The 22,060-nt window shown below is 40.2% G+C and overlaps 1 protein-coding gene across 3 annotated transcripts in view; it reads left to right on the top strand.

Annotated features, from left to right (window-relative positions):
• The window catches only part of ARHGAP24 (Rho GTPase activating protein 24), a 282,678-nt gene that overhangs the window by 94,000 nt on the left and 166,618 nt on the right, over positions 1-22,060 (top strand). For all 3 annotated transcript variants that reach the window (XM_052773169.1, XM_052773161.1, XM_052773152.1), the window contains one exon: positions 147-346. In XM_052773169.1, coding sequence (XP_052629129.1) covers positions 167-346 — 180 coding nt within the window. In that variant the 5' untranslated portion in view covers positions 147-166. The remainder of the gene's footprint in view (positions 1-146; positions 347-22,060) is intronic.

The raw sequence follows: 22,060 nt of genomic DNA, 5'->3' as shown, positions 1-22,060 counted from the left end.
GAGAATAAGCAGGCAGATGGTAAATGATTTTCTAGCATACCTTTGTAGTCGGGGGGATGTTTCTTTTCCAGCTGTGTTGAAAGGAGCAAGTTACTGCCTGGATAATAATCTAATTATTTTATCTTTTCCTCCTGTTTTCTCAACAGGAGATTTGCCCAGTCCCAGTATGGAAGAACACAATGGCTCTGCAGAGACTCCCCCACTGAGCCAAGGGCGGCACAGTGCCATTAAGCGTGGGTGGCTGCGGAAGCAAGGAGGCTTTGTCAAGACCTGGCACACACGCTGGTTTGTTCTCAAGGGTGACCAGCTTTATTATTTCAAAGATGAAGATGAAACCAAGCCCTTGGTAAGTGAAAGGAGGAGATAGGATGGGAGGTGAGGGAGGAAAATAAGTTAATGCAAGCAGAATTGTCTGGTGTTTAAAGAACCAAACTTCTCCATCTCTGTCACTGACTCGGTACAACTTGGGATTTTGATTACAGTGAACACAAAACTGAGTCAGGCCTTGGCAGTTAGTGTGGTTTCCTCATGAGGCTTGTTTCTAAAACTTCCTCTTCCAGGTCAGGTTTTCTCATTGCAGCATTTTAAAGGGAGTGAAGCGTACATGAAGTTCAAGTAGCAAAAGTCAGTCAGATGGACTTGATTGAGGCAGATGAATAAGCTGTATTTGAAAAGGTACTGCATGTTTTTCTGCTGCTTAAAATGTGGAATATCCCCGCTTTGTGTCTTCCCAAATAGGAAATCCCATAAGACTGTAGCCTGAATGCATTGCCATCTGTAATGTGAAACAGACTGCTGTCTGCTGCCTGGTTCTGTTGTGGTGATTTACTGCTCCTTAATGCTCATCTATTTTCCTATTTATTTAGCTTTTTCAGCAGCGTGCTTTAGGGCTGCCTATCTCTAGAGTGCCATAAGAGTAGAGTAAATAATGCTGCCTCTTAGATCAGGGCAGGCCTGAGCCTCTGTGATAATAAGTTAAGAGAGATCTTGTGCTAGCACCTACAGGAGCACAATAATCCAATGTATTAATCATTTCCTAGATGCTTGTGACTTCAGAAATAGCTCTGACATCTGTGAGTTACCTCTGTGTAGATACTAAAATACAACTGCACTCATTTTTTATGCCTACTAAATTTTTGAGGGTGTACCTTTATGTGGAGTTTCACAGGGAGTTCTCAGAGATGTAAAGCCCATCTAATCTAGCTTCATGTATGGAACAGGTCATGACACTTTGTCAAGCTTTACAGCTTGCATTATGGTGCACGTGTTAAGAAAACCATTCAGTCTTGTGGTAATTGTTCCTAAAGAAGGTTCTTGTACAAGTTAATTTCTAAGTACCAATTTGACAGCCTTGGTAGCTGTTTGCCCTTAAAATTATCCCAGATAGTATAGGTTAATTAAATAACACACTGCATATTTACAGATTATATGTTAGTATCTCTACTTTGAATATGAAATAGCTAATACTTTCTGGGAAATCAAATGTTTCTTTCACTATATATATTTTGTTAATCAAGAGTGTAAAAAGTGGCCATCAAAATAAAAATGTTTATGGGCCAGAGCCTGGGTTTCTAGAATACAACTCTGCTTCCTAGCACTTGACATCTGGCAGTATGTTTGCATGCAAGTACTTAATTGCTTTTTGAGAGGTGACACAATGCTGTATTGCATGGAGCTTTGTACAGCACTATCATTTTTGTCTGCCGCTGACCTCTGGGATGACTTCAGAAGGTCCTATTGACTTTGCTCCTTCCCTTTTGTGAAATGGAGGTGGTGATTCTGATCTTCTGATACTTTTGATACATTAGGTAGCAGTTGATTAAATAACTAAAAGTTTGTTTGAGTTTTCCACTTATGTCTCAAGTAAGTTCATAAAGACATGTAGGTATACAAAGGGGTAGGGGGTGGGGAAAAGTGCTAACAAAGTGTAACTAAAAATATGCCAATAGGTTTGGAAAATGAATGGGCCTGTGCACATTAGGATCAGTCAATATCTCACCTTGGTGTAGCTTTGGAATGTTTCTGAAGCAAGCTGCACAAGTGTAAGCTCCTGAAACATGTCCCAGGTTCAATGCCATGTACAGAAATGTTTTTTATCCCATTTAACTATGTTGAAGGGTTTGCTGCATTAACTTTGACAAGAAAATCACTATGACCTTCTGGGAACCCTGTTGCTCTTAATGTGGAGAGCTAAAGCAAAGAACTCCACTGATACCATGAATTTTCAGTGCATAGGGATATCATTAGGAAATGGTGAGCAGTATTTTGTTATATTATTATATTAGCCATTTAGTATTGGATTTGTATTTAGGATAAATACCTGTTTATTCACTACTGGATTGTACAGTCTGTACAATGTACAATTGTACAATAATTCTTTTAGACAATAATATAATGGAAGAAGGTTAATGAGTTTTTTTTCCAAATCAGATTGTAGTTTTTATTTTGCTTACTGGTTGGTTGCGTTTGGAAGGAGGCAGAGAGCGGTGATTACTTGTCCTGAGGAATGCTCTAATTGCATACCTTCTGTATATATATTTATAGAATGTAGAAGAACTATAGCAGGAGAGGACAAGACAAGCCAGTGAGTTTATGTTCATACACTTAATGTGAATTAGAGAAAAGCAGAATCCAGTTTCTGGTGTGAATTCAGCAGGTGTCCTGAGCACCATTCTGCTTAACATTTGAGCTTGGGTTCTGTCCAGTCTGTACCAGAAATTATGCCATGATGTTTGCATTTTTGTAAGTGATGGAGATGTGAGTGGAACTGAATTTCAGAAAAATATTATTATCTGTCAGACATTATTCTGCAAGTGACTGTGTATAATGGGAGTAAAGAAAAGAAATAACATCTTGTGTCTAAACCATCAGTAAATGCTTTGGAATTCTTGAAGCATGCTCATTTCCTGCTAGTAATATAGGTGGCTACCACATATGCTTTAGCCAATATGTGTACATCTCCTTGGTGTCAGACTATTAAATTTAAAAGTCATTAACTAGCAGTGTGAGTGTGGGGAAACGTCTCTGCCAACCTGTGTCAGATGCCTACAGGCACACAGAGCTAGTGAAGAACAACAGAAGAAAAAGCAGTACACAGCTGTTAGTCTTACAGTGAAGGTCAGTGAATTGTCATTGATTCTTTATCACCATCAAACACAAGAATCTTTCTGTTGTAATGTTTTATTAGTCAGAATAGCAGCTATCTTTTGCTCTGATATCCTTGAAATGTCTGTGGGGATCTGGCAAAGATGGCATTTCTGTTTACTGAAGATGTGGGTATGGATAGCAATAATCTAGTTAATTCCAGAAGACAAAAAAAAGGAACAAATAAGTAAGCGAGCCATGTGAAGAGATAAAATCTGATTTCTGATAATTCTGTGTAATTTTTACTTCTTGGAAGTGATACTGGATTTTGCCTTGTTAATTCTTTTTACTGCCTTGGTAAGTCACCTTACTCCTGACAGCCCATTGTGCTTTAGAAAGCTAGTATTATGTTACATCTGAAGGTCAGCTATCCAAGCTTGAAATGTGGGCAGCTGAAAGAAATCAGCATTTAGCATTCCCCATTTCACAGTACAGCTGTTGTTTAAATGCAGCCCATGAAAATATATTTCTTGCTTTCTTCTCTGCCTATAGTTAACTTTTCCAGCTGTGCCTGGGTTGGCATGGTCTTAATTGAAGATGGGAGGAGGAAGTTGATGCCTTCTCAGTGAGACAGCATACTTTTAATGTGGTTTTGTGAGCAGCAGGAGGGAGCTTCCAAGCATCATCTCCTTGTTGCAGCTTTGCTGTTGCACTCTCCTGGTGTTACTGAGGAAGTGAGTTTATGGGAGCAAAGCTAGGTAACCTGTAGCGGTGGAGCATCATTGATATGAGGTTGTAAATGAAGAAGAAAGGGCAAGTTCATCCGGTCAAAACAGTGGTTTAGGCTTAGGCACCTTTTTAATGTTGTTGCCACTCAACTTGGTTTATGGACTTGAATTTGAGGTGGTGTACAGTAGAGAGATCTTAAAGAACTATGAACTAGCCTTCAAGAAATACTTGTTGGTGTACGCCTGAAAGCAGATGATGATCTGCTATTTCAGTTTATATCCCATCCTGAACATTTTGGCGTGCAGTTTTTATCTTCTAGATCTTGTTAAGCTCTTAACTGTTCTGCGTAAGTAATGCTAAACGGTATTCAGTGGCTCACGGGATCTTAGACAAACCCTGGGAAAGGACAGCAGATTTGAATGCTAATGTGTGAATCTTAAATGTGGAATTTGAATCGGTCTTTGATTGAAACTGAGTAAGTGGCAGCTGGAATCTTAAGTACGGGTCACCATTTGTAAGGGAGAGACTGTCTCTGATGTACAAACAGAATATATTTTGAAGTATTGCTTTCCGGCAAAATATGTGCTTCCCATTTAATTCAATTTGTGTAAAAATTTCATTGACAGAAAAATCCATTTAAAGGCATTAATAGGAAACATGACAAATTTCAGTTGCATTTTTTAATTAAAATAAAGCTTCTAATGAATGTGTTAAATAGAAATTAATATGATAACTACATAATTTGAAACTTAGCCTGTCAGTAGGGAAAATCTTTCAGTATTAGTACTGAATATGATTAAAGATTGAGCATCATGCCTTTCTACATGCTAAAAGGGAATGGATAACATTTCTGGGTGGAGGGAAAAAACCTAAGTGTACATGCACTTTAGAACTCTATCACAAGAAATGGCCATCTCTTCTTGTTGCCTAGAGGATTTTCAGTAAGGGAGATCAGAGTATTATTCACTCTGGTCGTTGTCTTTGGAAAGCCACAAGAACCAGCTTTTGTGTAAATACCGAAGAGCAGTGTAGCAAGCGAAACATGTTCTCAGCAGATATTGCTTTGACTTGTAAGAGCAGCTCCCTCGGTCTTGCATAGGTGAGGATGTGAAGCACCAAGTATCTGCATGCTTGGCTTCATGGGCCTTGCTCAAAACTCCACCTTTCACGGGGCAAATTCAGGGACTTAATGTGAAAACAGCAAGGAGTGTCCAGACCACTGATGATTTTTTTTTTTTTTCCCCCCATTTCTAGGCAAAACACTTGCTCTTAGTCTAGGAAACAGGAACGGTCTTGGGATGGATATGTGTTACTGGGTGAACCCTCACCTGTGTAGGAGCAGTACTTTGAAATACTGGGTTACCTATTGCAAACTGTAGGGGAGAAATTAATCAAATACAATTATGCAGGTGTCACAAGAAATGTGGGTGGATTGATAGAGAAAGCATGTTTCTCAGGAATTTCACTGAAACTCAATATGCTGGATGAAATTATATAGGATTTTCTGGAGATCAATAGTGATGTTTGCCAGTAATGAGAGGATTTACTAGAAAGGCTTTCTATTATTGACTATTGGGTACATTTTTTTGAGAGTGGTGAATACGGAACTTAAAAACCAAACAAATAAAAGCCTCCACAAAAAATCCATCAGAAAGCACTCCTTAAACAGTTCATGTGAATGCAGTGGAAAGGAAGGATGTCCAACACACCTTAGATGAAGGTTTTAAAAAAGTCAAATGACGTGGTATTCTGCAAAGGCAGTCAGCTGCCAATCAGTTCCTGAGACAGTAACATGCTCTGGAGCAGTCCTGATAAAAGGTTTCCAGCTGGTCTTGCTGAACTTCGTCTGAAAAAAATATGAAGTAGACAAGAAATAGTGGCCCCATTTTTCAGATGTTTGAATGGAGCCTCCTTGTGACTGACTGTACACCCATTCTAATATTTTCTGCTTGTGGAGTGCTGCCTGTTGGGTAAACTTGCACTGCAGGTTGCAGCAGAGCAGTTGGCTCACACTGCACTCCGTGCAGCCATGGCCTTGTTGTACTTGATATCCTGTTGTCATTTGGCAGTCTGGAGTGTGATCTCTGCTTTATTTTCTTTCCCTTCATGGCTTTTGACTTTGCATAAGCTCACTAAAGTAAGGTACTGCTTGCTGCAGTTTTGCATGTGTCGTACAAACTAGAAACAGATTTAGGGTTAGCCATGTGTTCCTGGCGTAATGATATTTCCTGTTTCTTGAAACGCTTAGTTGAAGGAAAGAAGCCTCTGTGTAACATACCTTTCTGACAAGTGCATTTTTTTCCTTTCTGATAATTCTTGATTTCCATCCACTGAACATAAGGTTTGTCAAGTTTTAGACTGAAAATTAACTTCTTAGCTCTATCACTGATTGAGTTTCAGATGAGGCAAGAATAATTGTATCCTGTCTGATGTGAGTAGCAGAATCTCATGTTTTTTTTCTGTGAGACAGAAATAGATATGACCTGGCATGGCAACAGGCAAAGCAATCTAAAACCTGGTCTTTCTAACGTAGTGAACTGCTACAGTGGTGGCTGTTTAGTGCAGAAAGTGAAGTGAAAGCCCCCAAACTGCTTTGGGCCTTTTTTAGTGGGTTTTCAGGGCTCCTCAAGTATATGAATATAAGCAGGCTTTTGCAACTCTAGCTGTGAAATTTCTGGAACACAGGGATGGTTTTTGAAGGATAGGTCTTAGCTTTTACACACAGTAGAAGGTTCTGCTGTTTGTAATACCTGTGTGCCTTTGTAAGTTTTTAAGTCACTTATTGCTGCATGTTTCAGCAACTTATTTGTAGAGACACATTTTTTTACTGTAATGACTTATGTCAGTGCTATTAAAGGTGTAATACACTTTGGTCAGGAGATACTCATGGGGATTTTGTACAAAAGAGATTAGTATGATAAGGCTAAGTTTATTTGAAACCAGGGTGTTTCTAATGCCATTATTCTGTTGCTTGGGAAAAGTTTCTCAAATTCACAGGACTGAACTTCTGTTCCCAGCCTGAGACAGATAGCTCCGAGGTCAGTCACTGAGGTGCTCAACTTGGAGGTGATCAAGTTCCAACTTTAATTCCCTTTTCTGCTTCTTTCAGACCAAAAATGTGAACTGGAATTTTCAGTAATTGTTCTTTGTTTTGTTCCTTTGAAAAACTTTGGAGGCCTTGGGCTTGGCCCAATGGGAGCTGTAAAAATTTTCACAGGAAGAAAAAAGTTTCTCCTTCAGCATTAACTGCCATGTTAATTACAGGAGTGTCACTAAACACTGTGCAAGGTTATGGATTCTGTGCCAAAATCAGGCAATTCTTGCTCAGCGTTTTGCCCCAGCTTATGCTGTTGGAAATTCAGTTCCCCCATGAAGATGGTTTTTAGGTTTCAGTGCAATGCAAGGAGTATTCAGTGTCTCTCCTAGTCAGCTTTGCAGGTAGCAGTTGTGTCATTGTGACTGTACTGGTAACATCTACAAACTACTATCCTGCTATTGTACCAAATCGTTTAAATCCGTGCATACTTCATTCCTGAGGGCTTATAGCTTTTCATTCTCCCTGAACTTGAGTGAATTTTCAAAACAGCTCTCAGGTGCAGTCTTTGTCCTTCTTGCATTGCTGCTGTTACCTCTCTTCAGATTCAGCTCTGACCCCAACTTCCCCTGGGTTTTCCTTTGCCTCTGAATACATTGGCTGGTGAAATAACTGCCCCCATCCTCTCCCAGTATGTATAGCATTCATAAAGGGCCAGCTGTACAGTTGTTGCTCTCTGACATGGTTCAGTGTCTCCATCCCATTTGATGACTTGGAAAATAACAGATTAAATGGTTAGCTTCCTACTCCCCATGCCACTAGCTGCCTGAGTAGATCTTCAGTTTAAACCAAACCTAAAAATTTCTAATTGTTTTCCACAATCGGCCTTTTTGATGTATTTTGACATCCACCTGCCCCTCCCCCCCAAAAACCAAACGGTGGGCCTAGATGCTGTGCAAATCTGAGAATGTGTCTATCTCCTTTTAGACTTCAGAAAACCAGTCCAGTGACTGAAGTTCAAAATTCCCCAAGTTGAGACAGTTTTGTAGGTGGGAAATGTGAACCTTTCATGGTGTTTGGACTTGTGTATTCCACTGGGACTTCTTGTTGTTGTAGCCAAACTCGGAAGGTCAGGATGGTAAAGAAAAGATGCCCACCTGAGTCTGCCTGTTTATGGGGCAGGCAGTACAGCCCCAGGTCCTCTTCCAAACCCAGTTGGGAACAACAAATACAGGTTTCCAGACTTCTGTATCTTTAATCAATCCGAACTGGGAAATTAGTTTTAGTAAATATTTTCATAATAGAACAAAGCAAAAGTGCCTCGTGGCATTGATTGAAAATGCTAGCACTGTTGACCCATGTGTGCATTCAGAGCTAAAGCTCTCAAGTATGCTACCATGTGTTGCATAAACCGTGTGTATAATTAGACTCAGCCAACAGCTGCTGTTAGATTGGAAAAGATAGGCGCTCTAATAAGATGTAAGCTAGCCAACAGCTTGATTTCAGTTTGTGGTGTCCAATGCATCTGCTTAGTCCAAATGTTCAGAGAACTGCCTCCACCTTTCGCTCTGCGGGACTGGGGAACTAGCTTGTTTGTAACAGCTTGCTAACTCTGAAGTAAAGTTAAACCTTAGTATGCCTCACTGCATTTCATGGATGAGTAATACCTCCAGATGTAAGAAGCTGCTAGATGGTACAAAACTGCTTTTCCATGGTGGTAGGGCTGTAACTGTCCTGAGTCTTGCACTTGTTTTTATGCTTGCACCATTTTTCCCTCCCTCCTTTCCTCTCCATTTCTGGCTCGTGCCAATTGACAGGGTTTGGGGCAGGGAGGAAAGGGGAGATACTCTTTTTCTGCTTTTCTCTGTTGCCTGCCAGATGAAAAATGTATTCCTGGTGGATGCTAATGAATGTATATTTAACAGGTTAATGAAGTTGTGTGGAGAGGTGTAAGGACGGTGTCAGGCTGCTGCTGGTTAAAAAATATACTTACTGTTATGCTGTGATGGTTGTCATTGATTGTTTTTTTACTACCACCTTCTTGTCTGAAAGACTGCTGATCTAAATTCCTAAACATGCCAGTGGTTTTGCATTATCAACTCCAATGCAGCGCAATGACTTTTGTCATATTCAGTTGGACAGCAATGCTCTGCTCTAGATGTTTTTCTCTGGCTTTCCTTGCTTAAGTGCTGTTGTACCAGCAGAGTAAAGCAACTACTGCTACACAGCACGTGTGAGGGTATAAGGTGAAATTCTGTGGAAATCAATCTCCAAATTAATCTTTATGTAAATTCAGTGCTTTCTCTTTCAAGCATATGTGGAGCCTTAACCATTATAAAAGTAAATATTTTTTTGCACTCCATTAATTTGGACAACAGAGGCTGTGTGACAAGTTTGTCTTGTCTAAGGGCAAACACTTCAGATAATGAATAGATACAGATGTTGTGTTTTGGAGCCTGACTGATCAAATTCAGTGCAATTTGATCAACTCAACCTGGAGCTGCTGCAAGTAGCTTCTAGCTTAGCAGATGCTATTAAGATAATTCTTGAAATGTGGAAAAGTTCAATTGGTGCTCCATTATCTTGTGTAGGCCATAGTTAATGTCACTATTTAAAGAAATCCTAGGTATGCTTGTTTATTTCCTTGCACATTGCTAAGGGACTTATTTAACGTTTTTGCTGTAGTAACTGAGGACTGATTCTAGCAATAATTTTTAGCAGCATTTGTACAAGTCCACTGATTTCAGCTTCATTCAGCTGGACTGCATAAATGCTCTTCTGTGTGAACTTAGGCTCATCACATGAAAAATGACCTGAATCCTGTGCAAGTTCAAACACAGTGAAATTGTGAAGACGTGCTATGTAACATAGACACCGTGGACAAAAAAAACCTTCCTCGCTGTCTTGGTTATTAGAGCCTTTGGATTGCCACGTGTTCCCTTACAAGCTTGAGCCAGACATTTCAAATCCCTTCGTACAGAACAAGTTTATGAGAATGGCCATCACAGGTGGTATTTGTGTTGGCAGCCTCAGAACAGAGGCCAAGGGTTGAATGGTAACAGAAGCAGCTAAATTAACTTCTAATGCTGGAGGGACATCCTTTTCAGCAGACTTGCAACACAAAAGTTGAGCTAACAAAAGCTTTCTCTGTTACTGCTTGGGCTGCAGAATAAAACGCATTGAAAGCCTATGCAGCTACCCACAAAGAGCTCCTGCTCTGAGTAATTGCAGTGTCTCCAAGAAAAAGCAAATGTTTTTAACTCTTGAATAATGACCACAAGTAATTGAAGAGTACTAAGGACTTTCATAGAGAGAGGCATGTGTTTTGGAAGCCTGTTGGCATGAACCGAGCATTAGTGTAATGATCTGGTCATGCAGGTGATAGAAAACAGACACGAGGCTGTGATTTAAGTAATGAGCTGATGCTTTAGTAAGCCACTATATGTGCATTTGCCAGACTACAGTGGGGATCTCACAAGAATCTTCTTGTATAATGGCTGAGCAGCATAGCCTTTCCTCACTTAATCCATAGGTTTCAGCTCTGGTTTACGACTACTTTCTTCCCCCTTTTCCCTCTGTGTTTCCGTAATGTCTGTTGTTTCAAAGTTGAGTTTTCCTTTCTTCCCATAAGCAAAGGTAAAATGGCAGGTCTCCTTTATTTTGGAGGGATGACTGTTTCAGCCTTGAAATACTGCTAGACATGTGAAGAATGGGGAGCAGTGAAAAGCCTGCATGCCATGGTCCTGTACCTATTACTGTAATTAGTGTGTTTCTGTCCTTATGCTGTGAGGAGCATAGAGGCCACGGCTCAGGCTGCCCACTTGGTCTTTGATGAGGATGAACTTCTTTTTTTGCCTGTTTAATCAGAACTTTAGGATCCTAAAAATGCATTTTAAAAAGCACAAATACTCTAGCAGGATGAAAAAAAAAGTGAATAGCTTGAAAAAAACATGGAAGTATTTACATGTTTTGGAGCCCAGTGAGAATGAGACACACTTGCAGGTTTTTTCCTCTTCCTTCGTTGCCTTTTCCTCACTTGAAGAGCAATAAATAATGCTCCACATCTGAAGAAGAGGCTTAGGATTTGTGGAGAGAAAGGATATTATTAAAAACTTCTGTCTGTCATTCTTATTAAAGTTACTTTTTGCCACATACTGCCTAGTTGTTACGGTTCCAGATTTCCTCCCTGGTCTTAAAAGTGATATCTGTCCCGTTGTGTACCAGCAATTACTGAAATTCTGTTTAGCTTTTGCAAGCTGAAAGTATATTTAGCAAATTATTTATATGCTGTGTTTCTCCTGATATCTTTCCTGCACATAAAGTTGTTGCTAAGTACACTTCATTATAAAACCTTTCATTTCTAATACAGAACCACTAACCATGGAGTATCTGGAGTGAGCTTCACAGCTTTTCTTGAGATCTTTTGTTGAATGCCGTATTACCTCTTCATCTGCATACTCTTAATTCCAACGTAATGATCTAGTTTCCTGTAAGTGAGACAGATGATGTGCTATATAAACCAACTTTTATGTGCTACAGAAATAATCCCTTTCAACAGGCAAAAGATTGCCTAAAGGAACTTTTTGAGAAAACACCTCATGAGAAATGCTAGCGTGATTGGTATTAGTTACAACTCCTGTTAGCACTTCTCTGAAAGGATAAAGAAAAAAGGCAGACTGAGATCAATCTGTTTTCACAATTCCTTACATAAATGTTTAAGAGCAGAGAGACTGGCCATGGGTAGAGCTTGGATGAGACATACGGTGGTGTCAGGAAAGAAAAGGAGATGTAACAACATACTGTGTTGTAACCTTCTTTGTGCCTCTCAAGAATGCCAGATCAGTCTCATGAGCATCAAACCTGCTTCATTTCCTTTAAATGAAGGTGTGTTAAATTCCATACAGTATCAAAACTCTTCTGTCCCCGAGTATCTTGCCAGGAGTGAAAAGCTGCATGGGGGTGAGGCTTAGCAAGCTATGTGTAATAGTGGACTCCTGAAGGTATGTTGTTTGGTATGAGAATTCACAGATTAGTCTGGAAGAAGTCCAGTGTTAGATTTCATTCACAGTCTAGGCTGTAAAACATGTAAGTTGCATTTAACTAACCTCAGATCAACAGATCTTTTTCCTTTTGCTTCCTGGGTTTGATTGTTATTCCAGGTGTGTTTTCTTCATTTTCTTTCTGTATTTATATAATGTCATTTATATAACCAACACGATCTGGGAAAAAGTACAAGTCACAGCTGAAAAATAAAACATACAGAGCCTCTGTGTCAGACTTTTTGATGTATAGAAGTTTTTGGCTTTCGATTTTCTGGCCAATTGCCTCATTTTTGAATAGGTTAACCTGAGCTGAGGTGGAGGGTACAGAGAAAAATAAATCTTCAGTATTTTATAATGTGACAATAAGAAGAAATGCATAAAATAAGTTTCTACCCTCTGGCTCATACCAAGGTGAAGGTAAAATCTAGTGGTTTATGAGTAATCAAGCTGTTCTCAGCCAGTTGCAGACAATGATTCACATATCTTATGTTGAGGAGATGCTAGAGAGGAAATAGTGAGTTTTTTTCCTTAAAATAGTCTCCAAGTTCTGATAAAGCACTTGTTCCAATAAAAAGGCTAAGTCTAGCAAACATCAGTGCTATCACTGGCTCTTGTTGGCTGTGGAGCAGTCTTCACGGGAAGGAGAAGGCCCAGTCCTTCTCCATCCTCCTCTGCAAGCAGGAGTTTTACATTTTTGAAGGCACTTGTGACTTTGGAGCATGAAAATACAGCCTTTAGTCAAGTGTGAAATCAGGATCTTAGGACCAATGCATTAAGACCCTTGGTTTCACGTGATGTTTCTCACAAGGCCTGTGGATGTGTTTGTGATTGCAAGAAACAGATTACATCCAATTTTAAAAACAAACAAGTGTGCATGATGGCATTTGTTTTAACCTCTTTAGTGTAATAGCTAGTCTTGTAAACACAGGGATTGTTTTGGTGTCCCTTTGCTACACTGGAAAGAAGTATCCAATTAACTGAATGAAGAAAACACATCTACTGCTCTGAATGCACAAAAGGCTGATTTAATGTCTAAATCTGAGAGTATTTAACATTGTGAGTAAAGCTAATTAAGCTATTAAGCTGACATGAAGAAAACACAAAGTAAAACCAAGATACCCATTCTTGGCTTGCATTCACAAAACAGCTGCATTCTTGCACTTTTTTGATATGATGACTCATATATAAGTACAGTAGTAGTAGTACTAATACAGTAGTATTTCTAATGAAATGTTTAATTAAACAGAAGGAAGGTCTTCTCGGTTAAATTGTTGCTGCTTTTCTTGGTATCCCAGATGACAGCACTGGGACTTCTAATGGTTATTTGTGTCCTGCTGAAAATACTGACGTAATGTTCAGAATAGCTGTATATGTGAGCTGTTGTTCTTTGAATCGTTAGAGCAATGTTGTCCTAACTAAAGCAGTGTTGCATATGGACTCTGTACTACAGATGTGTCTCAATGTCTTTTCCGTTGCCGGGGGTCCTGCTCAATTTGCTGCCTCTGCATATTTCTGGGTAACATGGGGTCTCTGTTACAGAACCAGCAGTACCAGTTAAAAGACACCAGGTTTCAGAAGTTAGGAGAGTTCCATTAGTCAAATGATGCATATTCACTGTATTTACAAAAAAAAATATTTTCCCCAAATATTCCAATATTTCTCAAATACTTTCCTTCCTGAATATGTTGAAGTATCAGACCTTTTGTACAGCTCTCAAAAGCAGTGCATGGTAATTCAGTTGTGTGATGTTCTGTGTAATGGCAGCCATATGAATTGCATCCAGTGTGGTGATCAACAGTTGTATGTCTCCAGTATGCTACAGGACCCTAGAAATGCAGGATGTTTTCCAGACCCTATTCTCTTTCTTTGAAAGGCTTGAGTTCACCTGTGTACCTCAGCAGGTATTCCTTCATAAGCTTTCAGGTTACCCTATTATCCAGAAGAAAGTGTTACCATTGAAGAGAAGAGCAAGCTTGTGTACTTGACTGGGATGGAGTCTGCCAGAAAGTGTCCATTCTTTAGTTTGGTTTTAATTTATATTGTTTTCTCCACTGTAAATGTCCACAGTGTGCTCCTGCTCTTCTCCCTCCCTGTCCCATTGCGCTGGGCTTTGGGAGAGGAGCAGAGCTGAGGAAGTAGGAGAGGACAGGCAAGGGTGAAAGGCTTAAGCACTGTTCACACTTGGCTTCCTCTGGCAGCATCCATGTGTCAGGACTGAGGCCATCTGCAGGGCATGGATGATGGATTTCCATCACCCCTGTCTTGCCATCTCTTTGCTCCTGGAATGGGAGTACTGGTAGAGAGACAAGAGGAGATGGACGCTGCCCAATACTGGGATCCCAGTGAGAAAGTGCTTTGTGGATCTAGTAGCTCAAATGTGAACTAGTCCAGTTGACATTTGTAGCTTGAGGAGTGTAATTTGAGCTGGCAGCATTGAGAGGGTGCAAGCAGGGGGAATTTTGGAGAGACGTTAAATATATGCATGCAGAGCTGTGCAGTCTTTTTCAGATAACGGGCTTGAATGTGGTACTGTGGGAGTTTGGACATGAATGTAAGCATTTGACCTTGGGAGGGAGGGTGGTCAGAAGGGTCTGTATGAGAAAATTTAGTTGTGTTGTGTAGGCTCAAAGAATGTAACCTGAGATTGAGGGAAGAGCATGTTAAATGAGCGGTTAGAGAACAGGACCAAGGTTTTACAGCAGGTGTGGGGAGGAAGAGCTGGGCTGCGAGACCTAAAGAGCTGGTAAGACTTTAATTAATTTATTAACCACCATTCTTCACATTCTCTCAGTTTTCTTCAGAGGATAATTATTTGCTCTATTATTCTGCTTGGCTCAGCTTGTGAGACACAGTGTGCATCTGCAAATGGCATTAGCTTCAGTATTTGGCTTGTAGTGCTTTCTCATAAAAGACTTCAGCCACTATTGTTTTTAAAACCTTAGGCAGCTTACAGCAGAGCTCATGAAGGTATGCTCTGTGGATGATACAGGGACAAAAGGGCTTTTTTACAGAATGCTGTCTAAGTCTCAGTGTGTAGGCACTTTTAAATTAATGTTTGACAATAGAATAATAATGTTAAACCAGACAGTAAAATGCCAAGGCATTTCTGAGATGTTACAACAATACATAGGCTTCTCTCACATTGGTGGTAATGCCAGCTGAAGAACCAATCTAGCTAAACGCAACCCCACCCCCCATTATCCTGTGAACTGTGTCCAGCAGGTCCCCAGTGTGCTGCAAACATTCAGGAAGAACATAAAGGCTTTTTATGTAGGGTGGCTGTGAATAATAGATACTGTCCAGAAAAGAATTGCTGCACTTTGTGGAGTTCATTAATGCGTGTGTAGTCAGCGAGAAGGTTGAATGACAGATTTCTCTATTAACTGCTTACACAGACATCTGACAATTTGGCCACTGTGTGCCCAGCAGGAGTGAGGTGGTAGAGAGTCCCTCTGGAGAGGAAACTATTATCATCTGCTTTGAGAGATGCAATGGCCAGGGGACAGAAAGAGATGTCTGCAAGAATAAGTACTGGGAGAAGGCCTTCTCACTTCACCCAAAAGGTGATGTTGCAGTAAGGTAGGGTTTGCTCTACCTAAATCATTTCAGGAAGAGATTTACTAAGGGATGCAATTATCTGTGTGAAATTTTGGAAAGCCCACATAAATTTTTCTTATGGGCACCGCTGGTGCATATCTCTCAAATAGTAGCAGTGTCACCAGGAGCAGGGAATGCCATTATCACCTGCCCTCTTCAGGGCAATATGTGGAGGAGAGGGGGAAGGAGGGTTTTGGGAAGGGTTGCTGAGCTCAGACTGGCTGTGGGTCTGGCTAGATTTTGGGCAGTGGTGGAGTTGAGCTGGGAGGAGGCAAGAAGCTGTGCTTCTCTAAGAGAAGATCTAAAATGTTAAGGACTGAAAAGAAAATGCTGAAGATAGTATTTTAATGGAAGAATGTTGGAGATGAGTCTTTTGTCTTCCTATCTGAAGTGTAAGCCATCCTGCATGATGCTTTGAAGCTCCTAGTTCACGTTACTTTCCAAATTAACCCTATGTTTTTCAATGAGGTTTTTCTAAGAAAACCAAAATTTCTGGGACAAGCCATTTTATGTGTAGAGCCTGGTAAAAAGATTAGAAGTAGTTTTAGAATAGAGGCTCTGGGAACCAGACAGATAAGAGGGAAGCTTTGGGCTTTGGCCTTGCTGGTTTGCCTAAAAGCAAAGGGAAGGACTAAGCAGTGAGAGTTTTGGGTGGGTACACACATGCAGACCATGTATATGTGCCTCACAGTTGTTCTTGTTGGGGGTGAAAATGTGCACAATCTAGCATCCCTTAATGACTGTTGTAGCATTGGGTATCAGTGCACCTACTTCTTTTGCAGCACTGTGGGGAAAAAAAAGAAGTAGGACTGGTGTAATGGGTGGTAACATCACCATTATCTTAACAAGCAGAGGCTACATTCCATTTGATAAGTGCCTTATTAGATCAGAAGTGTCTCAGTGTTTTCAGGCAGAAGTAGAAAATATTTTAGGTTTTGTATCCAGCTTGACTGGCATAGCACTTGTTAAGTACTGTGAAAAGCATTGTCTGCACACAATAGAAAGAAGCAGGTGCTGACAGGGGTATGAACCTGAAGTCAAACACCTAAAAGCAACCTGTACCTTTGCTATTGCAATGACTGGGTAGCTGTATGTCTCTGAGTAGAGGTGTCACTTGGGGGCTTATGAATATTGTAGCAGTTTGGGAGTTAAATTTACTTTTTTTTCTGAGACACAACAGATGTTCTATCAGTTTAATGACTCTAGGTACAGTTTCATTTACTTAAACTTTATTACACAAATTTTCCAAACCTATATAAATGCCTTATTCCATATCTGCTAAAACAGCTAATTTTTTTTTTTTTTTGTGGTGGTCATGGTGACTTTTTTCTTTTTGCTGTCTTTGTGGTTTAAGGCTATTTAGGTTGTAACAGTGAAAGTAGCGTTATTGAGAAATGCCTTAAATCCTGTTATAAAAGCAGATCCTGTCTTTCCACTTTATTTAAAACAAAACAAAAAAAACACAAAACAAAACAACAACAACCAAAAAACCCAAAACCAATAAAACCCACTAAGGTTGGTAATAGACTGATACACAATAATGATTACTCTAGACTCCTGACTGGCATAAATGGTTCAGAATAGACCTTGTTACCTGCCAAGAAAGGGCACTTGCAGCATGTCCTGGGACTCATCAATTTAGAAGGTGGTACTGAAATGGGTGCCTGTGCAAGTTTTCATTGGCATGAAAATGGAGTAAGATCTGAAAAGACTTTTTTTTTTTTATTATGCTGGGCAATAGTAGTTACAGCTGGAGGGATGAAAAAACAGCTTCTGTAATGGTTGAGATGAGTTCCTGAGCAGCAGTGTGTGCCAGGCAGAGTGTCAATTATGGCCGTTTTAATCTGGATTTCTGCAAGTGCTTTTCTGAAAAACACAGTCATAGGAAGGGTATGAGTTTGGTTTAAGTGGTGTGGAGATACAAGTAAGAATGGGGGGAATGTCAAAATAGATCACTACAGCTTTTTCTGCATACCAGCAAAGGTGCAGGGAGACAGTTTGCTGACACCTAGGAGAAGCAGCTTTGGGTGCAGGAGACAACAATTAGTTGTGAATCAGGAACGTCAGGTGTAAGTTACTTGCCTTGCTGGGGATAATTATTTAGACAGCTAACTTTCTTCAGCTGTGTCCTGGCAATCTCCTTGCCCTGAGCTGGGTGAGTAGTGCAATGCAGCTGTTGCACAGTTTCTTTTAATGATTGGGTTCTTGGACAGCATCTGTGTCCCCTAGGACAGTTTTAAAAGCATACTGTGGGCTACACTTCATCTAACTGCTGGTGGTACAGGTATTGTACTGATCTTGGTGGGTTCAAGAAGTCTGTAGTGACCAGTGTTCAGGCCTGGGCATTTCTCCTTTCTCTCTTCAAAGCAATTAGTTGTTACTCAAGTGTGCTATAACTCCTATGGAACTAGCTTGGTAATGAACGAGGAATAACCACTGGAAGAATGCTGCTTCAGGTGAGTATGAGGAGAGTTGTGTTCTGTGTATGCCTGTGTTTGTCCTGAGTGGCAGAAACTTGAATGCCTTTGTCACTTAGCTCTGGTGACAAGTCCCATTTTGCATCTTGCACTCTGATGCAAAGCATGTTCAGGGTGCAGTTGTGTTCTGACATAGTGTTACTCCAGGTAACGCTGTCCTTTCACGTTCTCCCCACCCTTGTGTTGGTTAAGTGGAGTGGAAGGACAAAGTGCTAAAAAAAGCTTGGGGGTGGGAGGGTATTGGGAATGTTTGGAAAGAACAAAGGCTGAGGCTGGTGTCTTGGGGGAGAGAAGGGCAGGAAGCCTAAGGGCGTAGATCTGGGCAAATGTTCATCCTTAAATGATCATCCGCTCTACCTGGCTGACAGGTATCCAAATGAACAGAGAGAGTTTCTGAGCTGTAATTTCAGAAAGTGTTACCTATTATGTGGCTTGCAAAGTGAAGCCTTGTGCAATCTTCTGTGGGGAGAAATTTAGTATCCCAAAAGGAAAAGCCTAGGTTTGTGGTTTTCAGATATTTTCAATTATCCACAGTTAGTTTTAGTGTATGGATAATTTAATAAACACTTTTTAACTTAGAAACGTTGCAAAATGTGAGTGAAAGTGCATAGAGATAATACTTTTAATAGGATTTGAAAAGAAGATTCAATTGTAGTTAATATTATGAAAATATACAGACCTCATTTTGTGAGGGGCTTGTAGCATATTGGAAAAGAATCAAATGGTACTGATGATCATTAATTTAGTTTCATCTGTGGATTAAGTCCACAATAGGATGCACATTTTGTGCACTGAGTGTGACACAGATTTTTGTCTAAGACAAAGCCACAGACTCTGTCAGGGACCTGAAGTGGCATGCTAGGAGTATCTTAATTAAGGTAAGACCTTTTCAATACTGTCAGGTGCATATGTAGAAAAAAAATTAGGTAAATTAAGTCACTAGTGTTATAAGAGGTGAGACACTGATTTTTAACCTAGGTTGAGTTTGTCATTGCAGGAGCAATTGTAAATGCTAGGCTCTGTCATCAGCAAGATAGACAAATAAATATCCCATTTATTTTTTTTCTGCAGCATTTTATAGTGAGTTCCAGGAATTACATTTTTTGTTGTTGTCTGCCCAAGGCCTGCCTTTTAGAAGAAGGAATGAAAAGTTTCATGCATTCAGCCCTTGCATGCACAAGCAACCCAACCAATCGTGTGAAAATGAGCAGAGGAATGAGATTTTCTGTTCACCTGAAAGAACTTAGTGAAACTACAGAGTTAGGTTCCTAAAAGAAAAGTGTTCTTTTAAACCCATGGAGTATATTTTGTAAGGGACAAAGAGGGTTGGGCTCCCTGTGGCTGCAGAGAATGGGGGCAGTGTGTCATATAAAGGCTCCATGAAAACGGCAACTGTTGCAGCCTGGCTCGTATTATCCAGGATCGCAATGGTGGAAACAGCCTTTTTAAACTTGCTTAAGAACACACAGATCTGAATGAGTTCAGAGCTTGGATGTGCTTGGTTGAATTGCATAGATGTCTTGATGTTGCCTTCAGTGTGTTCATAATGGGTTGGTGAAAGCGTGCCAGAGCTAGGGAATTACGAGTGGGGTGAGCTGGTGCTTTGGGATAATACCCTCTTCCACAGCATGGCATCTGAAGGCTGTGGTATGGCTGCTGGTAGTGACAGTTCTGTGCCAGTCACCCATGAGAAGAGTTGTAACCATTTTAAGAATGAGTAAAATGGCTTTTGTTTTATCTCTAAATTAACAGTAAATTGAATGTAAGCACAGCTGGCAGAAATCTGCATTTGAAATTTCATAGCTCTACACTAGAAAATTTTTCTGTATGATGATAGTTTCTTTGGTCTGCACTGCTTATTTCACTTACCTGCAGGAGGGAACCATAAGTTTTGTGGGGGGTAAACTGAAAAGAAAACTTACTGTAATGTTGTAATTTCTAGTCTCTTACAAGAGACAGTAACTGCTCCGTCTTGAAAAAATGAGTAAGGGCCCTGTACCTTCAGCTGTGGGGAAGTAAGAAAGAAAGGACTTTTTATAACTTCCCATGAGACTGGACGTGCATTATTACTATAGAGTGTAATGGTAAAATACATTGGACCTTGCATCACTGTCCGTGACTTGTACAGAGTTGGTGGTACAGTATGTGTTATCAAGTGTTTGCATATGGGCAATTATGTTAAGTGTTTTCCTAAGAGATGACATCTGGAGGAATTGCATAATAATACTGGGATTAATGCTGTTACTTAGCATCAGGTGAGGCCCAGACAGCTTCTCTCCATCTGCTCTGGTTTTGCTTGCTAAGTTTATTGGTGGGTGAGTGACTCTTCCAGTGTCACATAAAATGAGTGGGCAGGGAAGAATTGCATGTATGTGATGGAGTAGTGCCAAATCCCTTTCTTTGCCAAATGTATCCAGTCATCTCTGGAAATATGCATTCTTCTAGTCCTACCTTAGGTCATAAATGAAAGTGGGCCTCTTCTCATGTTCGTGCTTTTATAGTTAGTAGCATTGTGATATTAGAGGCTGGTGGGTGTTTACTTCCTGTAGATAGTCCCAGCTAGGCAAGTACAGAGAATAATTAGCATTATGCAAAGACGTCTTTCACGTGGTCCTAAAGTAAAAGGGACATGGCTTTGGGATGTTAAGATGTTTGGTGCAGGAACCCACCCGCTTCTTGTTTTCTTGTGTCTTGCATTAAAATATAAATCTTTTAAAGATACTTCATATCTTAACCGAGTCATTTTGCTGTTTGCTTTATAAGAACTTCCTGCTGATAAGTCTTATTACTTGTTAATTTAATGTAAACACCAGATGTAAAGAAGGACCTCCATGCTTTCTTGCTCTGTTGCTCCATTGTATTGCTCTTGCTCCATTGTAAAATAGACCACAAGGATATGTTTGTTTATACACTCTTGCAGGATGCTAATGTCTTTCAAGGAGCAAGTTTACAGTCAGACACTGTTAAGAGGTTAATGTATTGGGGTTTTCCTCACTACTGGATTTTTTAATAGGTTTTTAAGATAACTACAAGGGATTTTTAAACAATACTGTGTTGCACTTAGCACTTCTAATCACAGGTTTGTTCACTCTTTTTCTGTAGGCAGATACTGCTACTGCTCTATTTTATCAGATTGTGAAACTGAGGGCCAGTTTCTACTTAAAGAAAGGAACAAATGAGATTAACATTCAAATGTATTAACTGTTTATTCCAACCTTCAAATTCTTCATAATCTTTATGGAAATGTGTATCACTTAAAAGGAAAAGGGCTGAACAGAAATTTCACTGTTGTTTTATACTGGAGGTTTCTCTGAAATACTAAAATGTTTAATGACCTCCAAACATTTCTGCAAGGAGTGTATCATCCCCTATTGAATTCTACAGAATCATTTAATCAAACCATAAACCACAGGGTTTTTTTACTAACTCTTGCATGAGTTCTCCAGAAGTGTCTCCCTGTCCCACATCATTAAAACACAGAAGGCGAGTGAGCAGGGGTGACAGCTCCCAACAGTTTTGGATCAAGAGAGTAACAGTCCCAATAAATTAAGAGATGACTGTCAACATCATCTGCAGTATAAAACAGAGCTTGCTGGAGTAGAAGGGATGTCCTTGATTGGGGTGATGAGGCTCATGGTGGAATGCCTAAGATAACGTAGCGGTGATGGGAAGAAAGTCTTAAAAGCAAGGGGAGCATTCTTCTGCGCAACTGGCTGCCCTGTGTGGAGGCAGCATGGGCAGTTGTCCAGGAGGTCAGATAACTTTTAGTGAGGTAGTCTGAGGTAAGACTAGTTTTCAGCCATTACTCACAGGCTGCAGACTGAGGGGTGACCGCTGGTGTTGCCAGAGAAATTTCAGCAGGTAACTGTTGTGTTTTATAACACAACTTTGATTTTGCTTCCGTTTCTACCGCACACCCGAAGCTGATGTTTTCTCACCAGCTGTTACTCATTTCTTACTACGTTTGCACTGAGTTGTGAAAGACTTTGACTCAGTAGCCTATGCATTTAGATTGGGAGTCGGATTGCCTTTTGCTTACTTAAAATTACTTACCTGAATGTGCAAATAAAACTTGAGAGAAACTTGTGGAGGCATGA

This window comes from Harpia harpyja, chromosome 2, assembly GCF_026419915.1.
Source record: "Harpia harpyja isolate bHarHar1 chromosome 2, bHarHar1 primary haplotype, whole genome shotgun sequence".
Classification (NCBI taxonomy): domain Eukaryota; kingdom Metazoa; phylum Chordata; class Aves; order Accipitriformes; family Accipitridae; genus Harpia; species Harpia harpyja.
Note: the sequence above shows the minus strand (reverse complement) of the source record. Positions and strands in the feature narration are given on the sequence as shown.